The 18,081-nt window shown below is 56.3% G+C and overlaps 8 protein-coding genes across 8 annotated transcripts; 3 read left to right on the top strand and 5 right to left on the bottom strand.

Moving 5' to 3' along the window:
* Nucleotides 1-719: 719 nt before the first annotated feature.
* On the top strand, nt 720-2,196 carry MKK02DRAFT_26055 (uncharacterized protein; the record flags this gene model as incomplete). Its single annotated transcript, XM_053087135.1, has 2 exons — nt 720-1,214; nt 1,267-2,196. Coding segments are annotated over 2 exons (1,425 nt in total), but the record flags the coding sequence as incomplete, so codon positions are not given.
* Nucleotides 2,197-2,835: 639 nt separating this feature from the next.
* On the bottom strand, nt 2,836-3,889 carry MKK02DRAFT_24886 (uncharacterized protein; the record flags this gene model as incomplete). The annotated part of the gene is given in 3 exon segments (XM_053086946.1): nt 2,836-3,448; nt 3,500-3,717; nt 3,731-3,889. 3 exon segments carry the CDS (start codon nt 3,887-3,889, stop codon nt 2,836-2,838), a joined length of 990 nt encoding a protein of 329 aa, XP_052945813.1.
* A 1,880-nt stretch (nt 3,890-5,769) lies between these two features.
* Nucleotides 5,770-6,917, bottom strand: MKK02DRAFT_44735 (nucleophile aminohydrolase; the record flags this gene model as incomplete). Its single annotated transcript, XM_053093065.1, has 7 exons — nt 5,770-5,883; nt 5,933-6,152; nt 6,196-6,357; nt 6,404-6,533; nt 6,581-6,657; nt 6,709-6,818; nt 6,909-6,917. The coding sequence occupies 7 exons, from the start codon at nt 6,915-6,917 to the stop codon at nt 5,770-5,772; spliced, it is 822 nt and encodes a 273-aa protein (XP_052945812.1).
* A 417-nt stretch (nt 6,918-7,334) lies between these two features.
* MKK02DRAFT_26182 (O-methyltransferase) lies at nt 7,335-8,140 on the top strand (the record flags this gene model as incomplete). Its single annotated transcript, XM_053087150.1, has 3 exons — nt 7,335-7,598; nt 7,645-7,888; nt 7,923-8,140. The coding sequence occupies 3 exons, from the start codon at nt 7,335-7,337 to the stop codon at nt 8,138-8,140; spliced, it is 726 nt and encodes a 241-aa protein (XP_052945811.1).
* A 101-nt stretch (nt 8,141-8,241) lies between these two features.
* MKK02DRAFT_27110 (putative polygalacturonase) lies at nt 8,242-9,911 on the bottom strand (the record flags this gene model as incomplete). The annotated part of the gene is made up of 6 exons (XM_053087305.1): nt 8,242-8,575; nt 8,617-8,965; nt 9,011-9,190; nt 9,237-9,291; nt 9,338-9,578; nt 9,625-9,911. The coding sequence occupies 6 exons, from the start codon at nt 9,909-9,911 to the stop codon at nt 8,242-8,244; spliced, it is 1,446 nt and encodes a 481-aa protein (XP_052945810.1).
* A 346-nt stretch (nt 9,912-10,257) lies between these two features.
* MKK02DRAFT_44732 (uncharacterized protein) lies at nt 10,258-11,033 on the bottom strand (the record flags this gene model as incomplete). The annotated part of the gene is made up of 3 exons (XM_053093064.1): nt 10,258-10,457; nt 10,585-10,688; nt 10,735-11,033. The coding sequence occupies 3 exons, from the start codon at nt 11,031-11,033 to the stop codon at nt 10,258-10,260; spliced, it is 603 nt and encodes a 200-aa protein (XP_052945809.1).
* An 888-nt stretch (nt 11,034-11,921) lies between these two features.
* On the bottom strand, nt 11,922-12,802 carry MKK02DRAFT_26417 (glycolipid transfer protein domain-containing protein; the record flags this gene model as incomplete). Its single annotated transcript, XM_053087189.1, has 5 exons — nt 11,922-12,083; nt 12,129-12,374; nt 12,435-12,493; nt 12,545-12,629; nt 12,767-12,802. The coding sequence occupies 5 exons, from the start codon at nt 12,800-12,802 to the stop codon at nt 11,922-11,924; spliced, it is 588 nt and encodes a 195-aa protein (XP_052945808.1).
* Nucleotides 12,803-13,076: 274 nt separating this feature from the next.
* MKK02DRAFT_44730 (putative mitotic chromosome condensation-related protein) lies at nt 13,077-18,001 on the top strand (the record flags this gene model as incomplete). The annotated part of the gene is made up of 16 exons (XM_053093063.1): nt 13,077-14,084; nt 14,126-14,319; nt 14,362-15,198; nt 15,245-15,360; nt 15,403-15,539; nt 15,588-15,660; nt 15,712-15,808; nt 15,854-16,257; nt 16,310-16,500; nt 16,545-16,733; nt 16,781-17,101; nt 17,157-17,299; nt 17,346-17,415; nt 17,471-17,527; nt 17,577-17,904; nt 17,958-18,001. The coding sequence occupies 16 exons, from the start codon at nt 13,077-13,079 to the stop codon at nt 17,999-18,001; spliced, it is 4,209 nt and encodes a 1,402-aa protein (XP_052945807.1).
* Nucleotides 18,002-18,081: the final 80 nt, after the last annotated feature.

Here is an 18,081-nt window from a genome sequence, read left to right as displayed (position 1 = left end):
TGCGAGAGAGGCTGGGTGGAGGAGGTCAACGAGGTGACCGAGGTGGAGAATCAGGGAGGTACAGCTCCACTGCGCCGGCAGAGACCTCACATACCGGGAGGAAAGGAGCGAGGCGGCTCCGGAGGATGCCCATCCTCGACGTCGACTTTCCCTCGGGCATTGATAAAGAGACGGCGGCAGCTGCTGCGACGCTGGCGGCGGTCGAGCTTCCTGCATCGGACGCGGCCAGATACTTCGCACCCGCCCAATCGCCTTTCCCGGGAGGCCAGATGGCTCAGCCGGGTCCGTCATACTCGCAAGTCTACAACGACGATCCCTATGATATGAGCTGGTTTCAAAATCAAGGGCGTCCCGGTTCGTCTTCAGTGAGTAGCTTCAGCTGGACACGAAGATAATTAGTGCTAAGGCACTAGAACGACATGCCTCCAGCTTCGAGTCTTGACAACTACCTCCCCGAAGCTTTCCTCGACTTCGAGGCATTCTTGGCGTCATCGTTCGGGGATAGTTTCGCAGCGCCCACCTCGTCCGATGCTCTCGGTATGCCCCTCACCGCTTCGACCGACAGTGGCCTCATAATTGGCGCAGCATCGACGGATCCGGGCGTTCCTCTAGCGGGTACATTCTCTGGGAGCGTCGGGCAGCCCTCGCTCACCAGCAGCATCTACCAGTGAGTACCAGTCCTCGCCCATCCCAGGTGATGTTTCGCTAATTGAGGCAGAGTCCCCGTCGAGCGCTTCAAAGCCTACTATCAGATGTCGCATTGGACGCTTCCGCCCCTAGATGCGCTCGCATCTTTCGCTGAGACAGCACGATTGGAAATATTACCGCACTTTGGATTTCTGCACCTGCCTACTTTCCGACTAGACATGCTGGCGACGTGTCTCGCGTTTACGCTCTGCACTATTGGAGCCGACCGTGCATCTCGGCAGAGCACCATCAGGAATGGCGGACAGACTGACGAGCACATGAGCTGGGTGTATGGGTCAATGGTGCGGAATGAAATGAGCATTATGATCATGAAGGTGAGCCCTGTAGGTAGCTGTGAGGACTTCAGGCTGACCGGTCAGTCTTTCTCGGTCACGAAACGCATGACGATGTCTGATTACAATCTTGCGCTCAACCAGAGCCTCTTACTGCTCCAAGCAACGGATATGCTCAGCCAGCATAGTCACGAGCGGATGCGTGCCTATATGTTTCGTACCACCATCATCAATGTACGTTATCCTCCCTGCATGATCCTTCGCCTCTTGGCTGGCTGACGTGCAGACTGCTCGTCAGCTTGAGTGCTTCAATCCCCGCTCCTCCCATTTCCGGCATGAGATCCGCTTCCCCATCCAGCCATGGACTTACGCCGAGCTCGACCTCCACTGGCGCCGCTGGATCCAGCTAGAAGTCCGCCGGCGCACCACGTACTTCATCTTCGTCTTCGATGTCCTCGCTACCCTGGAAACGAGCATCCCGTGCATCTGCTCGCCCGCCGAGGTCTGCTATGTCCCCTTGCCTGCGCCTGCTTCGCTGTGGTGCGCGGGAAGAGGCGAGCAATGGCTGTCGGCGGCGAGGGTCTTCACTCCCGTCTCGCTCGATCAGGTACTGCGAGTGCTGTTCACCTCGGATGCCAATCCTTCCACTGCGATCCCGTCTCGCCCGATCTCGAGATCGCTAGATCGGTTCGCCATGCACGTAGTCATCCTCACCCTTTTGCGAGGTGTGATTGAGATTGGAGAGGGCAGAAGGGAAAGAGGGGACTGGTACGATTTGACAGATTTGTGGCTGGACCGGAGTGAGGCGGAAGAGTGGATCTCGAGGTCCCTTGATGGGTCGGGGGATAGAGCAGCGGTCTTGGCGCTTTATGGAAGTGCTCTGCGTACGGTAAGCCAGACTGCTGTGCAGAGCTGTTGGAGGATAGTGGAGGTAGCTGACAACCATATAGTGGCAGAGATGGTGGGATGCTCTACCCTCCCGACCTTCGGAGAGCACTCTACCGTTCGTGCCGACCTTATGCGAGGGCGAGTCTATGCAGTCTGTTCTTACTTCCAAACTGACGAGTCAGATGCGCTTCCCATCTACCGGCTTGTCGAGTCGCTTATGGGCGTAATCGCTTCTTCTGCACCAAGCGATGTCCGACGGGCATTCGTGACACGCATCAACTTCGCGGAGATGCTCAACACAGCGAGGACCATACCGAGGGCGGCGTAGCAGACCATTGAGTCGGCCTCTTCTATGTGACGCACCTTGTGTCGGCCTCTTAGCTCATCAGACAGACCGAGCGCTTATGATCACACAATCGCACTGATAGGGGCCATGCTCCCCACGCCCGTACTTGGGCTAGCAGACTCTGACATCTATCAGCCGTACCAGCTCCGCCCGCTAATCGCTCAAGTCCGAGCCGATACGACACCGACCTTTCCATCTGAGAGCGATGCTTTGCAACTGACCGAGTGGCATGTTCTCTCCGATCGGCTCTGTCTCCATACGTCCGAGCTCGAGATGCGGAGGAATGAGGAGCGATTCAGGTTTCATTTGCTGTCTCAGTGCTCACATTGCTTCGCAACTGGCGGGACTGCTTGGAGCTCCAGCTTCACAGTGATTGCTACCAGAGCAAAGGCAGATCAAGTACGTATACTAGCTGGGATGACAACATGGCTTCGCTGGACTGACGGCGAGGTTGATCGATCTCCCCGTGACACCAGTCCTTGCACTTAAACAGACATCGAGTCAATGGAACGGATGAAGAATGGTAAGCCACGCAAGTTTCCAATTTAGTATACCTCTGTACATAGCGTCGCACTTTTAAACTTTAGGTCTGGATTACCCCGCTCCCTTTTGTGTCATCCCCTACTCCTTCCAGGCAGCATCCACCAATTCCTTCATTGACTTCGTCTTCATCTCGGTGAACCGCCTATTGAGGGATTCCTCCGCCTCGTCCGTCTTGACATCAAGCAGCCCCGAGGCAAACATGATACCAAACGCGGCAAACATGCTCCGGAGCATCGGCTTGGGCATGAACCGGTACATGCCCACGTGCCCCGGCAGCTCCGTCATCTCCCCCTTGCGCAGTGCTTCGACAGAGTCGTACGATACGGCGAACTTGGTGCCCTTGGCGCTCTCGACGAGGTGGAGGAGCTGGTTGAAGGTGACCTTGTCGCCGACGACGACCGAGGCGCGGGACCATGTACCGGCGGGTGCACCGACTAGACGAGCGACAAAGGCAGCGACGTCCGTACTGTGAGTGAGGGCGACAGGGGTGTTGCCGTCTCCGGGGATGGCAGCGACGTTGGAGGAGATATCGAGGAAGAGGGGCATGGGCTGGAGGTAGGACGGGACACGGGAATTGAGGAAGTAGTCGGCAAAGAAGCCAATGTTGATGGATGACCATTCGAGGGGAGAGTCCTCGAGTCGAGCGGCGACTTCCATCTTGCCTCGGCCCTTGGGGAAGATCTCGAGGATTCTGACAGTCAGCCCACATGACTCCTCGCCCGGAAAGAAACAATCCACTCACTCTTTGGTATACGCGATGCCCCACTGGGAAGGGATGAACCTCTTGGTGGCCTCCGACTTCTCCGCCGCGTCGATCAACATCATGTCTGGACCAGTACCGTCATATGAGTTGATGGTGGAGATGAGTGTGTCGATGTGGTTGGTCTCAAGAACGCGCGTGAGAGCGGCCACGTCGGTGTAGTCCACCGCGAGGATCTTGGCGCCGATTTGGGCTTCCTTCTCCGGTGTAGACTGCATTTCGTAAGCTGATGTCCTGGTAATACGGTGGATATGGTTCTTGACATACCTCGCGAGCGAGAACAAACACCTGGTGACCGCCCACAGCCTTGAGCGCGTCGAGGATAGACCGGCCGAGCTTGCCGGTACCTCCAGCGATAGCAATGACGGACATGATGTGATCGTTGAGAAGGATCTAGGTAGGAGTAGAGAGTATGGTATAAGCCGAGAGGGGATGGGGTGTGGACCGATAGACTATTGATTGCTGGTAGCAGTTAAGACTTAAGAGCTGAAAGATAGAAGATAAAGATTGAACTCGTTGAGCTAGATGGGTGTTCTCAACCTCTTCGGTCCTTGACAATATATATTCCTGGCCCCGCTGCGGAGGCCGAGACTGAGCACCTCAAAAGGGCTGTGTGCTTGGTCATCCTCTTGTCACCTCACAACGTAAACAAGTTAACTTATAGCTGCGAAGATGCGCTGAGCTGTAGAGCAGCTTGTAGAGCCCGAAGCTTGCTCAGCCAATGCTTCAGCGAACGCTAGGCTTCCGACGGAATGCCTGAGGAATGTTGACCATGCCGAGGCCGAGGCTCGGCCGATGCTGCCCGAGCTCCGAGGTGAAAATGATCCGACGGAACGGAAGGCGATGATGCCGATGATGAAGAAGTGCATGTGTCGAGGTGAGAGTCCGTTTGAAGCTGATTACCCTGCTGTACTAACCCCACCTGTGTGCCCAAGACTAGCTAGCTGCAGCTCTCTGAACTATGCGAGCTCCGGTCGAGTCGACAGATGTCACATTTTGCGCAGTACTTTGCCTAGATCGCTGTCGCAATCGCCGCCGTAGAACATCTCCGTGGCTCAGTGTCCTACGCTCAAACCCGCTATGACCTCCACCTTGCGCCACGCAGACCTCTCTTTCGACACCCAGGAAAGGTCTTCGGAGCTTAGCGTCGATCCTCTCGACCTCGCAGACGGGGATCGCTTGAGAAGGCGGTGGGTCTCGACCCCGATGTAGCGCATGACATCAAGTTTCGGGAGCTGCGCCTAGAGGCTACAGCCCAGGACGTCGCGCAACTGATGAGCCGATATTAGGTCTGTCCCGCCAAGCACATACAATCGGCCTTGATTCTTCACCTTGCACGCTGATGTCAACCGGGACCCGCCACGTGAGTAGGATCGCGGTCCGTCTCAGATCTGGAACGAGCCTCACTTGGAGCACGATCCGTCTGGGAGGGCTCTGACTGTACCAACACCTCTGGTAGGTAAGTTCTCATGGCGATCAGCCATTACTTCGCCAATAGTAACAGTGCCATCGGGATAATGATCGCCGACAACAATTAGCTGCTCGAGGCTAGCGCGCAAGGTAGGGTTCTAGAACGCATCCTTGGGATATATTCGCTCCGAGCGATCTGATGCAGGTCAAGACTCTGCTGCAAGTGCTCAGGACCGAGGCGCCAAGACCCTCAGACCATTGCAGGCTGTGGACCGCCTCCTCCTCAGACCTCGGATCATCTCGAAAGTCGCCGAGTGGCGGGCCCTCCAATGACGATGCCGCCCCATTAGTGGCTTGAAGCTGCAACTGTATTTTTGGGTCCATGTATAGCGATCGCGACTTCGACAGGCGGTGCACGGCGACCGCCGTCAAGACGTACAGCACTGCCAGTTAGATGTTCAGCCACTGTACCTGGATGGTGCTCGAGATATCCGAGCAGGATCAGGATGCTCATGCGGGGGCGACAAGTTTTCTGAGGGATCGGACTGGCCTGGCAGCTTGGGATCATCCGCTGATGGAGTCGACGGTCCGGATGCACCTCACGCTGTAGTCTGACGACGTCTTCAAGCGCAAGCCGGAGGTCTGCAATCGTCGCTTCGTACTTCTTGCAGATATGAAGGCAGTCGAGTGTGCATCAGTGCGATCATACCCAGCTCAGCTTTCACTGGTGGAGGGTGGCTTGTCAGTGTGAATATGAATCAGTAGTATCACCAGCGCCCTCCCTGATCTTGCTTACGTACGTTGCCTATCTGTACATTCTTGATTTGCCGAGCTGCGACTCTTTACTGGTTCTGGGCACCATAACCCCTCAGGCTTTCTGCAAATCCCCATTCTGTCTCGACGCTCTTCGAATCGGAGATTTTCACACCTTCTGAAGTGACGGTGGCCGTTTGGTACTATATAATCAGCGATATCCCAATGCGGAGTGGTATTCAAAAGACACACCTTGTTGATACTTCGCGCGTCACGGTAGAAGAGCACCTTCATACAGTCCGCCAATACCTTCTCCGCCTCCTCAGCGGTCAAAAGCGGCCCTTTGCCGTCGATGCCCGCCTTGTCCTCATACGCCTCGCGCAGCAAAGGAGTAGCAATGTGCGCACCGTAACCCGTTGCGAGGGTCGGTGCAGAGTAGGTGGTACCGAGCAGATCGACAAAGCCGAGGAAGCTGAATGTCAGCTATGCACGACGTGATCGTACGTATAGCGCACCTCTCGTTCTTCTTGTTGTCCCAGCCACCAACCAGCATGGCGTTCCAAAGGGGGTTCATCTTGCTCCGCCGAGCGTAGAAGAGGTTGGCGAGGAAATCGTATATGTGCTGAGGGGAGAGGGAGGGGTGAGAGTCGGTGAGAGAGAGGCCGTTCTCCTCGCGTCTGCAGCATCAGCCATTTCTCGACCGGTCCGGGCGGTGAGACTCACAATATCGAGTCCAGCTCCTTCTTCAGCCACTGGAAGTCCGACATGTCTCCTGACGCAGCGATAACAGTCTGCTTGCCGAGAGGATGTAAACGCTGGATGTCCCTGAATCGTGCGAGAGAGCCATAGGAAGCTGCAGAGTCAGACTCCCTTCCATACCGGTCATCTTGAGAGACCTACCCAAGTTGTCGGCTGCGAGCATGACACCTCCTTCATACTTGATACCGAGAACCGAAGTACCGGTCACAAGGGGTTGTCTGACTTATCAGCTGCCGGTTTGAAATATCTCGAGCGGCGGACTAGCGTACTGGGTATGGGTGATCGGTGCTGCCTTTGGCGCTTGTCTATAGCTTTGACCTGGGTTGAACATGTCAAACTGGGCGTGGGCGGGGAGGGGTTGACCCCAGGCTCCGGGATGCTATTTCTGTCAGCTTTATGTCCATCTAGGAGTGCTCAAGCTCGGTCCCGGGATGCGATGGAGAGCAATGGTGGGAAGAGGTTCACTTACATGGTTCATATTGCGGGTCTCGAGGGCGATCGGTACGTCTGGAAGATCTATGGGGACCGGGCAATCTCTATCTGGTTCCAGTGGATATCGAGCTATAGTACGCAGGTATGAGTGGTCCTAGAGTGAGAGTATGCGATGATGACGCTGTGGATAGAGGAGGATGAGTACGAGTCCGAGGAATGCAACGCCAACGACAGCGCCGACAGTGACGCGAGCGCGAGCCTATTACAGCCATGAATTAGGCGCGCCTACCATGACCTCCTCCGCATGAATGGTATTTTCGGATAGGCGCGCTACTACCTCCACTTTCTGAGCTCCATCGCTGCACCCGCGAGAAGAGAAGCACCAAGCGCTCCATCAAGGTGAATGTACGCAGCAGCTGTTGACAGCCCAGCTGATCGCTCTCTTAGCTCCCATTGGCACACGATGAGCTTCTATCCTCAACCAGCCCAGCAGTCGGAAAAGCGCATCATCCACCAATGTCCAGTCCGCGCCCCAGCCGGTCTTCTCGGCTACCTCGACAGCCTGCACACTATATCGACCGAGCAGGAAGACGCAATCGACAGGACAGAAGTGGAAAAGGTCGGATTCGATAACTATATGAAGGACAAGTATATCGCGCTTGATCAGGACAAGTGCTGGTTCGTGTATCAGACTTGTCTGGCCACGGGTGCGCGAAACGTCGTTGAGGTGAGCTCTACTCGGGATGAAAGTGCCGCCTCTGATGCTGGGATAGGCTGGGACGAGCTTCGGTGTCAGTACGATATACCTCTCGCTAGCCGTACAGCAGACGATCAAGCTGCGAGGAGGGGAGGGGCGAGTCATCGCGACAGAGAACGAGCCAGAGAAGGCCGCTCGTGCCCGGTCGACGTGGGCAGAGGCGGGCGAAGGTGTAGCTGACCTCATCGACCTAAGAGAAGGCGATCTGAGGGAGACGCTGAAGGATGGACTCGCAGATATTGATCTCCTGCTTCTGGACAGTGAGTATAGGCCAAGTCACAACGCTGATAGCAGTCTGGGCTCCGCTTGCTCTGCCCGCCCTGCGGCTTGTAGAGCCACACTTCAGACGCGGCGCAGTCGTTATCTGCGACAATTCGATATCGTCCGCGGATCGCTATGCAGACCTCCAAGCGTACATGCGGGACCCAAAGAACGGGTATGCCAACCTGACCGTCCCCTTCAAGAATGGCCTCGAGATGAGCGTGTATCTTGGCAGGTATGGAGGGACATAGTCAGCCGACTCTATATGCGTACTGTATCGCTGGTATCCCCAATATGTACTTCTCTTCATCTCAAGATTTTCCACTATATCTACATTGTCCGCTTCCTCTGCCTAAGCCTGGACGAAGAACTCCTTCAACGCCTTGTGCGGCCTCTCGTACCACGGCTCCTTCTTGGACTCGCTCGGGTGACATACGTCCAGCCCATCCTTCCCACCAAGCACCACGTTGTTGCAAACGTAGTTGATCTCCTTGGCGTCCTTCTTTCCGGGCTTGACGTTGAAGTCCTCGAAGCGGATCCCATTGCACGGGGCGGACTTGGCGCAGTCAAGCCAGACGACACGGTTGTCGGATGACGTGCCGGTGATGTTGGTCATGACGATGTCTTCCCACTTGAAGAGACTGGTGTCTCGACCTTCTCCCTGCCGCTCAATGAGGTACAAGAGGCTAGAATCAGCTCAGTCCCATAAGGAAAAGAGAGTACTCACTCGGTCTGTACAAAGACAGGTCGGAGGTTATCCTTCATCTCGACATTCTTGATACGGATGTTCTTGGTGTACCCAAGACCTCCACCGCCGCCGTTAGGAGGTGTGCCGATGGGGTAGCCGATCCAGGATTTGAAGTAGAGACCGTTCTGCTGCTGGTGCTGTCGGCTGGGGTAGAGCTTGATGTCCTCCATCTCGATGTCGACGAGCCAGTCGGTCCGGCCGGGGTACTGGGCGATAGAGCCGAAAGCGATACCCGTGCCGCCGTAGCATGTGACGTTGCGGGCGGTGATGGCGGACGAGTTGGGCTTGAGGGCGAGGCAGTCGTCACCTCCCTGGTAGATCATGCCATCTAAAGAGTGAGCTATGCCCTTGGGCTGCGAAGTGGCTAGCTTACCGAAAGTGACATTGTTGGAGACGTAGGTATCGCATCCATCGGTGTTTTGCAGCCAGGTAAGGGTGTGGTTTGCCGCTCCCGGGTCGTACTGAGTCGCATTGACGTAGTAGTTCTTGTATAGAACGTTCTCGCTGCGCACGACGATCGACGCCCAGAACTGCGGCTGGATGACGGACCAGTCTGTACATCAGCACAAGTCCCAGGCAGCAAGCAAATACCGACTGACTTTGCACGGTGACATTGGTCGAGTTGACGATAGCGAAACTCATGGGGCGGCCGTACTGCCTGATCAGCCCCGTCCGCTCTCCCTTAATTTAACAGACTCACCTTGTTCCCCTCCTCCTTAGCCCAGCTGTACCATACCTGCCCGTTCCCGTAGATACCACCACTTCCATGCCCGTCCAAGACGTAGTTGTCTCCGGTGATGACCCAGGCAAGAGCGAGGTTCTGGAAGTCGAGCGGGACCCGCTTGGCGACCCAATTGTCAATGTCGGTGGAGAAGGAGATGAAGCCGGACACCGAGAGAAGGGCATTGTGGAGCTCCATCTTGATAGGGGAGTTGATGGTGCTGGAGGGTCAGCTCGGCTCACGTCGACCCCGAAGAGGGTACTTACTAGTTGGCATCCGGAAGCCTGATGATACCCCCATTTCCACACTCCTCGACCGCCCTGATCAAATTATCGTCGTCAAAGCCCTCACCCTCCTTGACGGGGTGGAGGACACACCGCTTCCGGTGCCCGCCGGTCGTAGCGTCAAAGAACAACGGGTCAATCTCGAGGTACTCGCTCGACACATCCTGCGTGAGCGAGAGGACCTTGGAGACGGCCGAAATGGGGTCGAGGATGGTAGGGAAGGCGAGAGCGGTGCTGCTCAGCAGCGCAAGGGAAGCGAGGAGGCGCATGGTGGAAGGTGGAAGGGGCGGAGAAGGTGGATGAAAGGAAGAACAAGCAAGCTGCACCTGAGAGTTTTGCGAGCTTTCGCCCGACCGGACTTCGGAGTCCGGTTGACCGGCGATTTTCGGGCCGGAGCTGAATGTGGCGCGGGTATGTTCGATGAGAGTGGCACTGCACTGGTGGTGGCCTCGCGAGGCTCAGTCGCATGATGTGGAAGGGGTAAGTTGATGCATGTACTACGGCCGCTGACGACCAACCACACTACGATATTGTCCTACAATACTAATTATAATCGAATGTCAATCTTCAAACCCTCTGAATTGTCCTTCTCCTGCGCCAATGTCCCGCTCCGCTCTAGTTGTTACAGCACGCAGCGTCGACATTAGCAGGTACGAGCCCCTGCCACGCCGCACAACCGCCCTTGAGGTACGTGACCTCCTGACCGATCCGTTGCCATGTGCCGTGGCAGAGACCTTGGGCCTTGAGGAAGCAGGGCGTGCCGTTCGGCCGAGGGTTACCGGAGAAGGCAAAGACGACGCCGATGCAGATTTGTTCTGTGGATATCAGCAAGGATTCGGTCTTTTGTGCGGACATGCGAGATAGAAGGGGATGAGGGGATGTAGATCGGTGGAGGCGCCAGTAGAAGGGGAAGGAGAGGCGAAAGGATGACGAGAAACTCACTGTTGGTACTGATATAAGAGTTGCAGGCTGCAATGCAGCTCTCGCCGGACGGGACGCGAGGCCAGATAGGATTGTAAGGGCTGATATCATCTTGGGCTAACGTCCTGCCATCATCAGCTCAGATACACGACGAGAAGAGACATGACGTACCAGCCGGTGTACTTGGCATACCCTGTTCCAGCACTCTTGGGGCACTTTGGGTAGACTTTGCCGCTGATCTTGGGCCCTGGTACATCTGTGCACGATGTCCGACGGACGAGATCGACAGTCTCTTTGATGTCTTTGCGCGCGAGGTGTTTGGCGAGCGAGAACTGGCGGGCGGCGACGATGGACCGGATATGGGCTTGTTGGTCGTTGACTTCTGAGACTGTGGGGGTTGAGTGGGGGAGAGCAGAGACATACAGGATAGAGGCAAAGAGGATGAGGAGGAGGGGGCGGATCGAGAGCATTGTCGCAGAGTAGGACGTGGGTGAGTCGGTGATGACTGTACAGGGGAGAGAGGGGATGTGGCGAGGGTTCTGTGGAAGATGAAGTAGGGAAAAGGAAGGGGGAGATTGAGCTCAGCTTTATATCCAGCCCTCTTGACCGTCGAGGCGTCTCTCATCCTCCCTGCTCCGCTGGCTCCTTTGGCCCGCGGGCCATTCTCAGTGCCCCTGGTCCTTCAACGGACGTCTCAACGCGTTGTTGTGAGGCCGAGCGCTGCCCGGGCCGTCCAGCTCAGCCCTCGGCAGCTATATCCAAAGTCTGAAACGTATGCCTTTACACCTGTATACCCCCGGCTAAGCTCCGCTCCCTGATCTCCCAAGGCTCGATCCCGCCAGCAGCGCGTCTCAGTATGTCAACACGCGCGACTCCGGGAGGAAAGGTGGAGCAAGGGGCCTTTCGGTCGCGCTTGAAACGTCCGCGAGCTGGACGTGTGGAGGGAATCGATATATGCGGTGCCTGTGACGACGGAGGATCGACGTAATTCTCCGAGCGTCGATGCTGTGTGTCGAGCTCGGGCAGCGCCCGGGTTGGTCTGCCCTCTCGGCGATATCTGAAACATGAACACAGATCAGTCGAAACACAGTCGTGTGGATGAATGCCGTAAGGTTGCCTCTGGCGCCATCGCGCTGGTCTGAGCGCGCCTTGAGTCTGACGAGCAGCCAGGAGACCGTCTCGTGAGCGGACTCGCCAATGAGCGTATCAGTGCGAGGAGTTGATGATCTGACTGCCGCCAGGCCAGCCCAGTTGTCAGTCCACTTACAGCCATTCGAGCCTTGTCAAAGCTGTCACTGGCGTTGAAGGCTGTCCATACTTACACGATACCCGTGCAAAGCGTGCCACTCCACCTCCATCTATACTTCGCCGTAGCCACCCGACTTAAAGACGCCCTCTTCCTTCTTGACAAGCTCCTCGAGAGCCGCTAGCCAAGCCTCCAGCTTCTCCATAACGACGTCCTGCGGTTGACCGAGTTTGGGGTAGAATGTGGCGCGGTAAGGGCAGGCCTTCATTGCGAGCTACTCTTCAGCTATACAGTATACCTTCGGCGCTCCCAGACTTACGTAGAAGATTGGCTTGACCGCAAAGCCGTGGTACTTCTTCAAACTGCCCTCGTACCCCTTTGTGAAACTAGCGCTGAGCTCCTCTTTTGGGTTATTGACGTTCTCACGCAAACCCAAAGAGGTGAACTTGAGTCCACGGAGAAGCCAGAGGAGACCGGTCGTAGCCTTCTTGTCCTTGTCGGTCTTGAGCAGGGATTCGAGGGTGTCGCCGTCGGTAGGGTTGTGGAGGAGGTAGGCGCGGACTTTCTGCTCGCTTTAGCTCTGAATCTCGCCTCGATGACCTGATCAAAGAAAAGTGACACTGACAGCAATGTTGCCTGTCAAGTCGTTCTGGACGACCGAGAATGCTGGGTTGCCGAACAGGCCTACATGGTCAGTCTTCCTCCATCGACCGAGTCAGAAGAGCTCGGACGCACCGAAGATCTTGACCAAGTTCTCGGAGGCCTCGCAGAAATCGGCAGTATTGACGCCCTTTTCATCTACCTTGACGTCGGTAAAGGACTGTCTGATCAGTCTCTGTACGCTTGACCCGGCCGCGCACAGCGATGTCGTCTACCGTCATCTTGATCCGCCAAAGCGCCCTTCTGCTCTCTCGATCTCGCGCTTTGTCACCCGATATTTCGATATTTGAAGCTCACCTTGGTGATCGTCTCAAAGAACTGGGGTTCTGACATGTTGATAGGTGTGATATTGAGCTAGTGGGTGGGAGTAGTATAGCAAGAGACGCAGTCATAGAGCGTCGCGTCAATGGTAGACAGTGAATTACCACAAGAAGCAATTCCAAGCAAGGACGGCGATGTCCGCTGACGCGTTAGTCGCGCGCGTCAAAACAAATCAACCACCACTGCCAGTTTGACTGCCAGCCACAGCAACACCTTCTCTATTGCCCCTCATTCCTCTCTATCCAGACAGCAGTCAGCTTCAGCGCTAGAAGCCCATTAAGGCGCCATGTCCGACTTCATTCTACAGGAAGAGCTGCTTGCCCTGTCATCGGACATCTCATCTTACACCATTCCGTCAGAACTCGACATCCCTTCCCTCCCCGAAACAGAAATCGACCTACACCTCTCATCAGCTATCGACTCGGTCGTCAATGATCCCGACTCCCTCTCCCACTCCTCACCTACAACGTTCGACGTCTTCCGCTCTATCCTCAAATATGCGGACCACCCCTCGGTCAGCGCTGGCGTTCTCACAAAACTGCTCGATGCCATCGTTTCGGGGCTAGGGCATCACAGCATGGCGGTAATGGCGATAATCCATAACCAGGGCTTCGAGGCGGACATGGACGCTCCGATGGTCCATCGTCCACCATTGGAGATGTGGGCCTTCCTGCTGCAGTGGTTCGTCACGGCCGCTCAGCTCATCCACGGTCGAAGCGGCGATACGGCCGCGCCCGCTCGAGGGAAAGGTGCCAAGGCAAAGAAGGCGGCCGCTTCGTCCGCGGTGGCGACCTTCAGATGGCCGGACTACATCCCACTCGTCCTCACTACTTCCCAGCGCTGCCTGCAGCTCCCCACTTCCCGGCTATGGCGCACTTCGGTCGAAAAGGAATCCTTCGTATCGTGCTTCACCCGTCCAGCATACCAGCTATGCGAGACGGAGTCGCATCTCAAATCAGCCGAGATACGGACGGGTATCTACCGGGTCATCTGCCTGGCAGTCAAGTTCAGTGGACACGCTTTCGGAGCCCAAACTACCATCGTCCAGAACCTCACCTATTTTGAGCACCTCTCGGAACCCATGGCGGAACTGCTGGAGATGCTCGAGAAGGAGTTTGATTATGGACAGCTAGGCGAGGAGGTGTTGAGGGATGTCGCAGCCAAGACGAGCTTTGCCAAGGAGGATGTCAAGGGGCCGAGGAGCTTCTCCCGGTTCCTGGTCAAGATGGCAGAGGGGGGTGTGCGGGGTGTGCAGAAGCAAATGCCGCTGTTACTTGTGCAGCTGGACAATGAAGTGAGCACTGTTTCTTACAACTCTGGGTGTGCTAACTTTAGGCCCACCCAATGCGAATGGCCATCATCGAAATCATCGGTATCATGATCCGAGACGTATCCTCTTCGGACGAGGGGGACGAGGAGCAAAAGAAGAAGCAGATCAAGCGGTACTTTGAGCTGCTCATGGAGCGCTTCCTCGATCTCAACTCTTGGGTGCGGTGCAAGGTGCTGCAGACTCTCATCAAGCTATGCGAGTGAGTGGGTTTTACCTCAATTATCATCCTTGCTGATTGCAGTCTCCCCGCAAAGTTCCCCAAGCAACGAGCCCTCATCACCGACCTCACCATTCGGACACTCGAGGACAAGACCTCGTCGGCTCGTCGGTACGCCATTCAGCTCCTCTGCAAGCTGCTCGAGACGCACCCCTTCGGCGCCATGCACGGCGGGACGCTGAATCTGCCCGAATGGCAAGATCGGTACGATCAGGTATCGAAGGAGCTGGAGAAGGTGGACGCGGTCGAGCTGGAAATGGCCAAGCGGGACCTGGGCGTCCAGGATGAGGAGGCGGAAGAGGCCGAGGAGGCGGAGAAGCCAGAAGACGAGTCGATGGAGGGTACGCAGGAAACCAAGACGGAAGGAGATGAGGAGGAAGAGGTGACCCAGTCCACACCTCAGCCAAGAATCAAAAAGGCGCGCCCATCACTCGACGTCGCCTCTCTCGAGGCTGAGCGGGCGGCTCTCGACCCGGAACTCGTCCAACGGCTTCGGCTCACGAAAAAGTACTACGCCGACGCCCTGCAGTTCATGCACCAGGTTGAACGCGCCATCCCCCTCCTCTGCACCTTGCTTGTTAGTACGACCAAAACCGAGGTGCTCGAGTCCATCCGGTTCTTCCGGACGGCGTACGAGTACAATGTCCAAGGCGCCGAGATCGGCATCAAGAAGATGCTGCATCTGATCTGGACGAAGGATGTCAATGCGCCAACGGCGGTGACACCGGGAGATGCGGAGCAGGTGGATGAGCGGTCAGTCAAGGGGCAGCTGATCGAGACGTACAAGAGTCTGTACTTTGATGCGGTGGAGGGCTTGGCGGGGAAGCAGCAGGTCAGCCGGATCGCCAAGAATATGATTGAGTGAGTTGGCCGTTGCCAATCTGTTCAACGCAAGCTGACGTATCAGGCGGACATACGGTGCCACTCTCGCCGAATTGACCAGTCTCGAAGAGCTCATGCGGACCATGATGGCGGATGGGGGTGTACATGGAGACGTCATCAACAAGCTGTGGCAGGTGTACAGTGAGTGTGGCGATACAGCCCAAGAACTGGGCTAACTTGCAGGTACCGACCAGGAGATCCCAAAGCAGCAGCGGCAAGGAGCAGTCATCATCCTTGGCATGCTCGGCGCAGCGAAGCGGGAGGTGGTGACTGAGCGAGTCGAGAATCTACTGAAGATCGGTCTTGGGCCTTTCGGAATGGTAGGTCTCCACCTAGGGCAGTCGGGTATCCTTTCGCTGATGTCATAGAGCGACTTGGTGTTGGCCAGGTACACCTGTACCGCACTCCAGCGGCTTGGAGGTAGCGCCAAGAAGGTCAAGGGTGAGCTTGTTTGGACTGGCCTTTGTTCAGAAGCAGTAGCTGACAGACCAGGGTCACTGGCAGACAAGACCCTGCGGTTGCCGATGGACAATCCCATCTTCCTCAAACTGAAGGAGATTGTCGAGAATGCTCCAAAATCGCCCTACTGGTAAGTGTAGTCCCCCGTGTTGCGGGTTTCAGGGCTGATGACTAGGTTCGGTATGGCCGAGCAAGCCATCAACACCATCTACCTCCTTGGCGAGCAGCCCGACAGCCTCTGTGGGGAGCTCCTCAAGAACCTCACTGCGCGTGTCTTCTCCGTCCACCCCGCCCCAGCAGCGAATGGCGACGCCGCCATACCCTCCACTCCCAAAGCCGCGCCGACCGAACTTGAAGCGGAGACGCCTATGCCGCTTGTCTACGAGGAGACGCAAGGTACGCAAGCGGCTTCGCCAGTCAAGCCTCGCTCGAGTAACGGATCGGCTGCGCAGGATATGGTCGGATCGTTCACCCTCGCTCAGCTGGTGTTCGTGGTCGGGCATGTGGCCATCAAGCATATTGTATACCTAGAGCTGGTCGAGCGAGAGTTCAAACGCAGGAAGGATGAGAAAGCCAAGGGTAAGCTACGTTGTGCGCCGCGAATGGTGAGTATCCAAGCTTACTCAAGCAGAGACTGCCGCTGCAAAGGTGGCCGATAAGGACGGGAACGACCTCGACGCTGTAGCTGGGAACGCCGAGGACGATATTGGGGATCTCATCGCCAGCATCCGGGAGAAGGAGCTGTTGTACGGCGACAAGAGCCTGTTGGCGGTGTATGGGCCAATGATTGCGTCGATCTGCGCCAGTCCGAAGCGATACCGCGTCAGTCCACCGCCATCACATTATGACTCTTACTGATCAGGCAGTCTCCCGTCCTCCGACAAGCGGCAATCCTCGCCTTGACCAAGCTCATGTGCGTCAGCGTCCAGTTCTGCGAGCAGCACCTCGGCCTCCTCTTCAATCTGCTCGAGAAGAGCAAGGATGCGGTCGTACGGTCAAACATTGTCATCGCGCTGGGTGATCTCGCCGTCTGCTTTGGTAGTCTGATCGACGATGTGAGTTTACGCGGGCTGAAGACTTCAACCGCCAAGCTGACCTTTAGAACTCGGAACGCCTGTACCAAGGTCTCTCCGACCCGGATCTTACCGTCAAGAAGAACACTCTTATGGTCCTCACCCATCTCATTCTCAACGGGATGATCAAAGTCAAAGGCCAACTCGGCGAAATGGCGAAATGCCTCGAAGATCCCGATCCGCGCATCTCGGACTTGGCCCGCCTGTTCTTTACCGAGCTCAACACCAAGGACAATGCGCTGTACAATAATTTGCAGGACGTCATCAGTCATCTTAGTGTGGGGAGGTGGAAGGTCGACGAGGAGTGCTTTGAGCGGACGATGCGGTTCATCTTTACGTTCATCGAGAAGGTCAGTTCTGCTCCTCCCATCCCTGCTGTGCAAGAGAGTAAGCTGATTCATGTAGGAGAAGCAAGCCGAGTCGATCATCGAGAAGCTGTGTCTACGGTTCAAGCCGGCGTCTGATGAACGGCAGTGGAGGGATATTGCATTCTGCCTGTCACTCCTGCCCTTCAAGAGCGAGCGGAGTCTCAAGAAGCTTATCGATGGGTCAGTTGCCCGGCGTACCATTCGGTCGTCACAGCTGATCAGACAGATTGCCATTCTACCAGGATAAGCTGCACGAAGAGATGGTTTCCAAGCGGTTCTCGGAGATCTTGGCTAAGGTGAGCTGCACAATCCGCAGCGCTCGGCATGAGGTCAAGCAGCTTACACTTGTAGGCTAGGGCAAATAAGAGCTCGAGCAAGCCCGAGACGGAATTGAACGAGTTTGAAGCCGTAAGCTTTCGTGTTCCGATCTGAGTCTACCCAAAGCTGACAGGTGCAGATCCTCAATCAGCACCAAGCCAAGGGTCTGGAGGCCCAAGCGACCGAAGCCGACGTCCTCCGCAAGACGAAAGCGGCGAAACGGCGAGCAGCCAAACGGACGGAAGGCAAAGCAGCGGCCGCACCAGCGAAGCGGAAGGGTCGATCAAGGAAGGATGAGGAGGAAGAGGAAGAAGAGGAAGAAGAGGCGGTGGAGGAAGAGGAGAATGATGAGGATGCCGAGATTGCGCGTTTGAGGGGTGAGGAGGAAGAGATAGAGCGAGCGAGAGAAAAGCAGAGGGCGAGGGAGGAAGCGGGGACTAAGAAGAAGGCTGCTCCGCCGAAACGAGGTGAGTTGTTCCCTGTGCATCCTTGATTACGGCGATGAAGCTGACGCGATCAGGTGGGAGAAAGAAGGTCGTTGTGGACAGTGATGAGGACGAATGATCTGAGTAGGACGATGGCTTGTTGCACGAATAGATTCTGGGATATATGCTGCTCCTGTCTGGCTGCAGCGCGTCTTTCAC

Source organism: Dioszegia hungarica, assembly GCF_025882075.1.
Source record: "Dioszegia hungarica strain PDD-24b-2 chromosome Unknown MKK02contig_8, whole genome shotgun sequence".
NCBI classification, from domain to species: domain Eukaryota; kingdom Fungi; phylum Basidiomycota; class Tremellomycetes; order Tremellales; family Bulleribasidiaceae; genus Dioszegia; species Dioszegia hungarica.
This window is presented reverse-complemented; position numbering and strand designations above follow the sequence as displayed.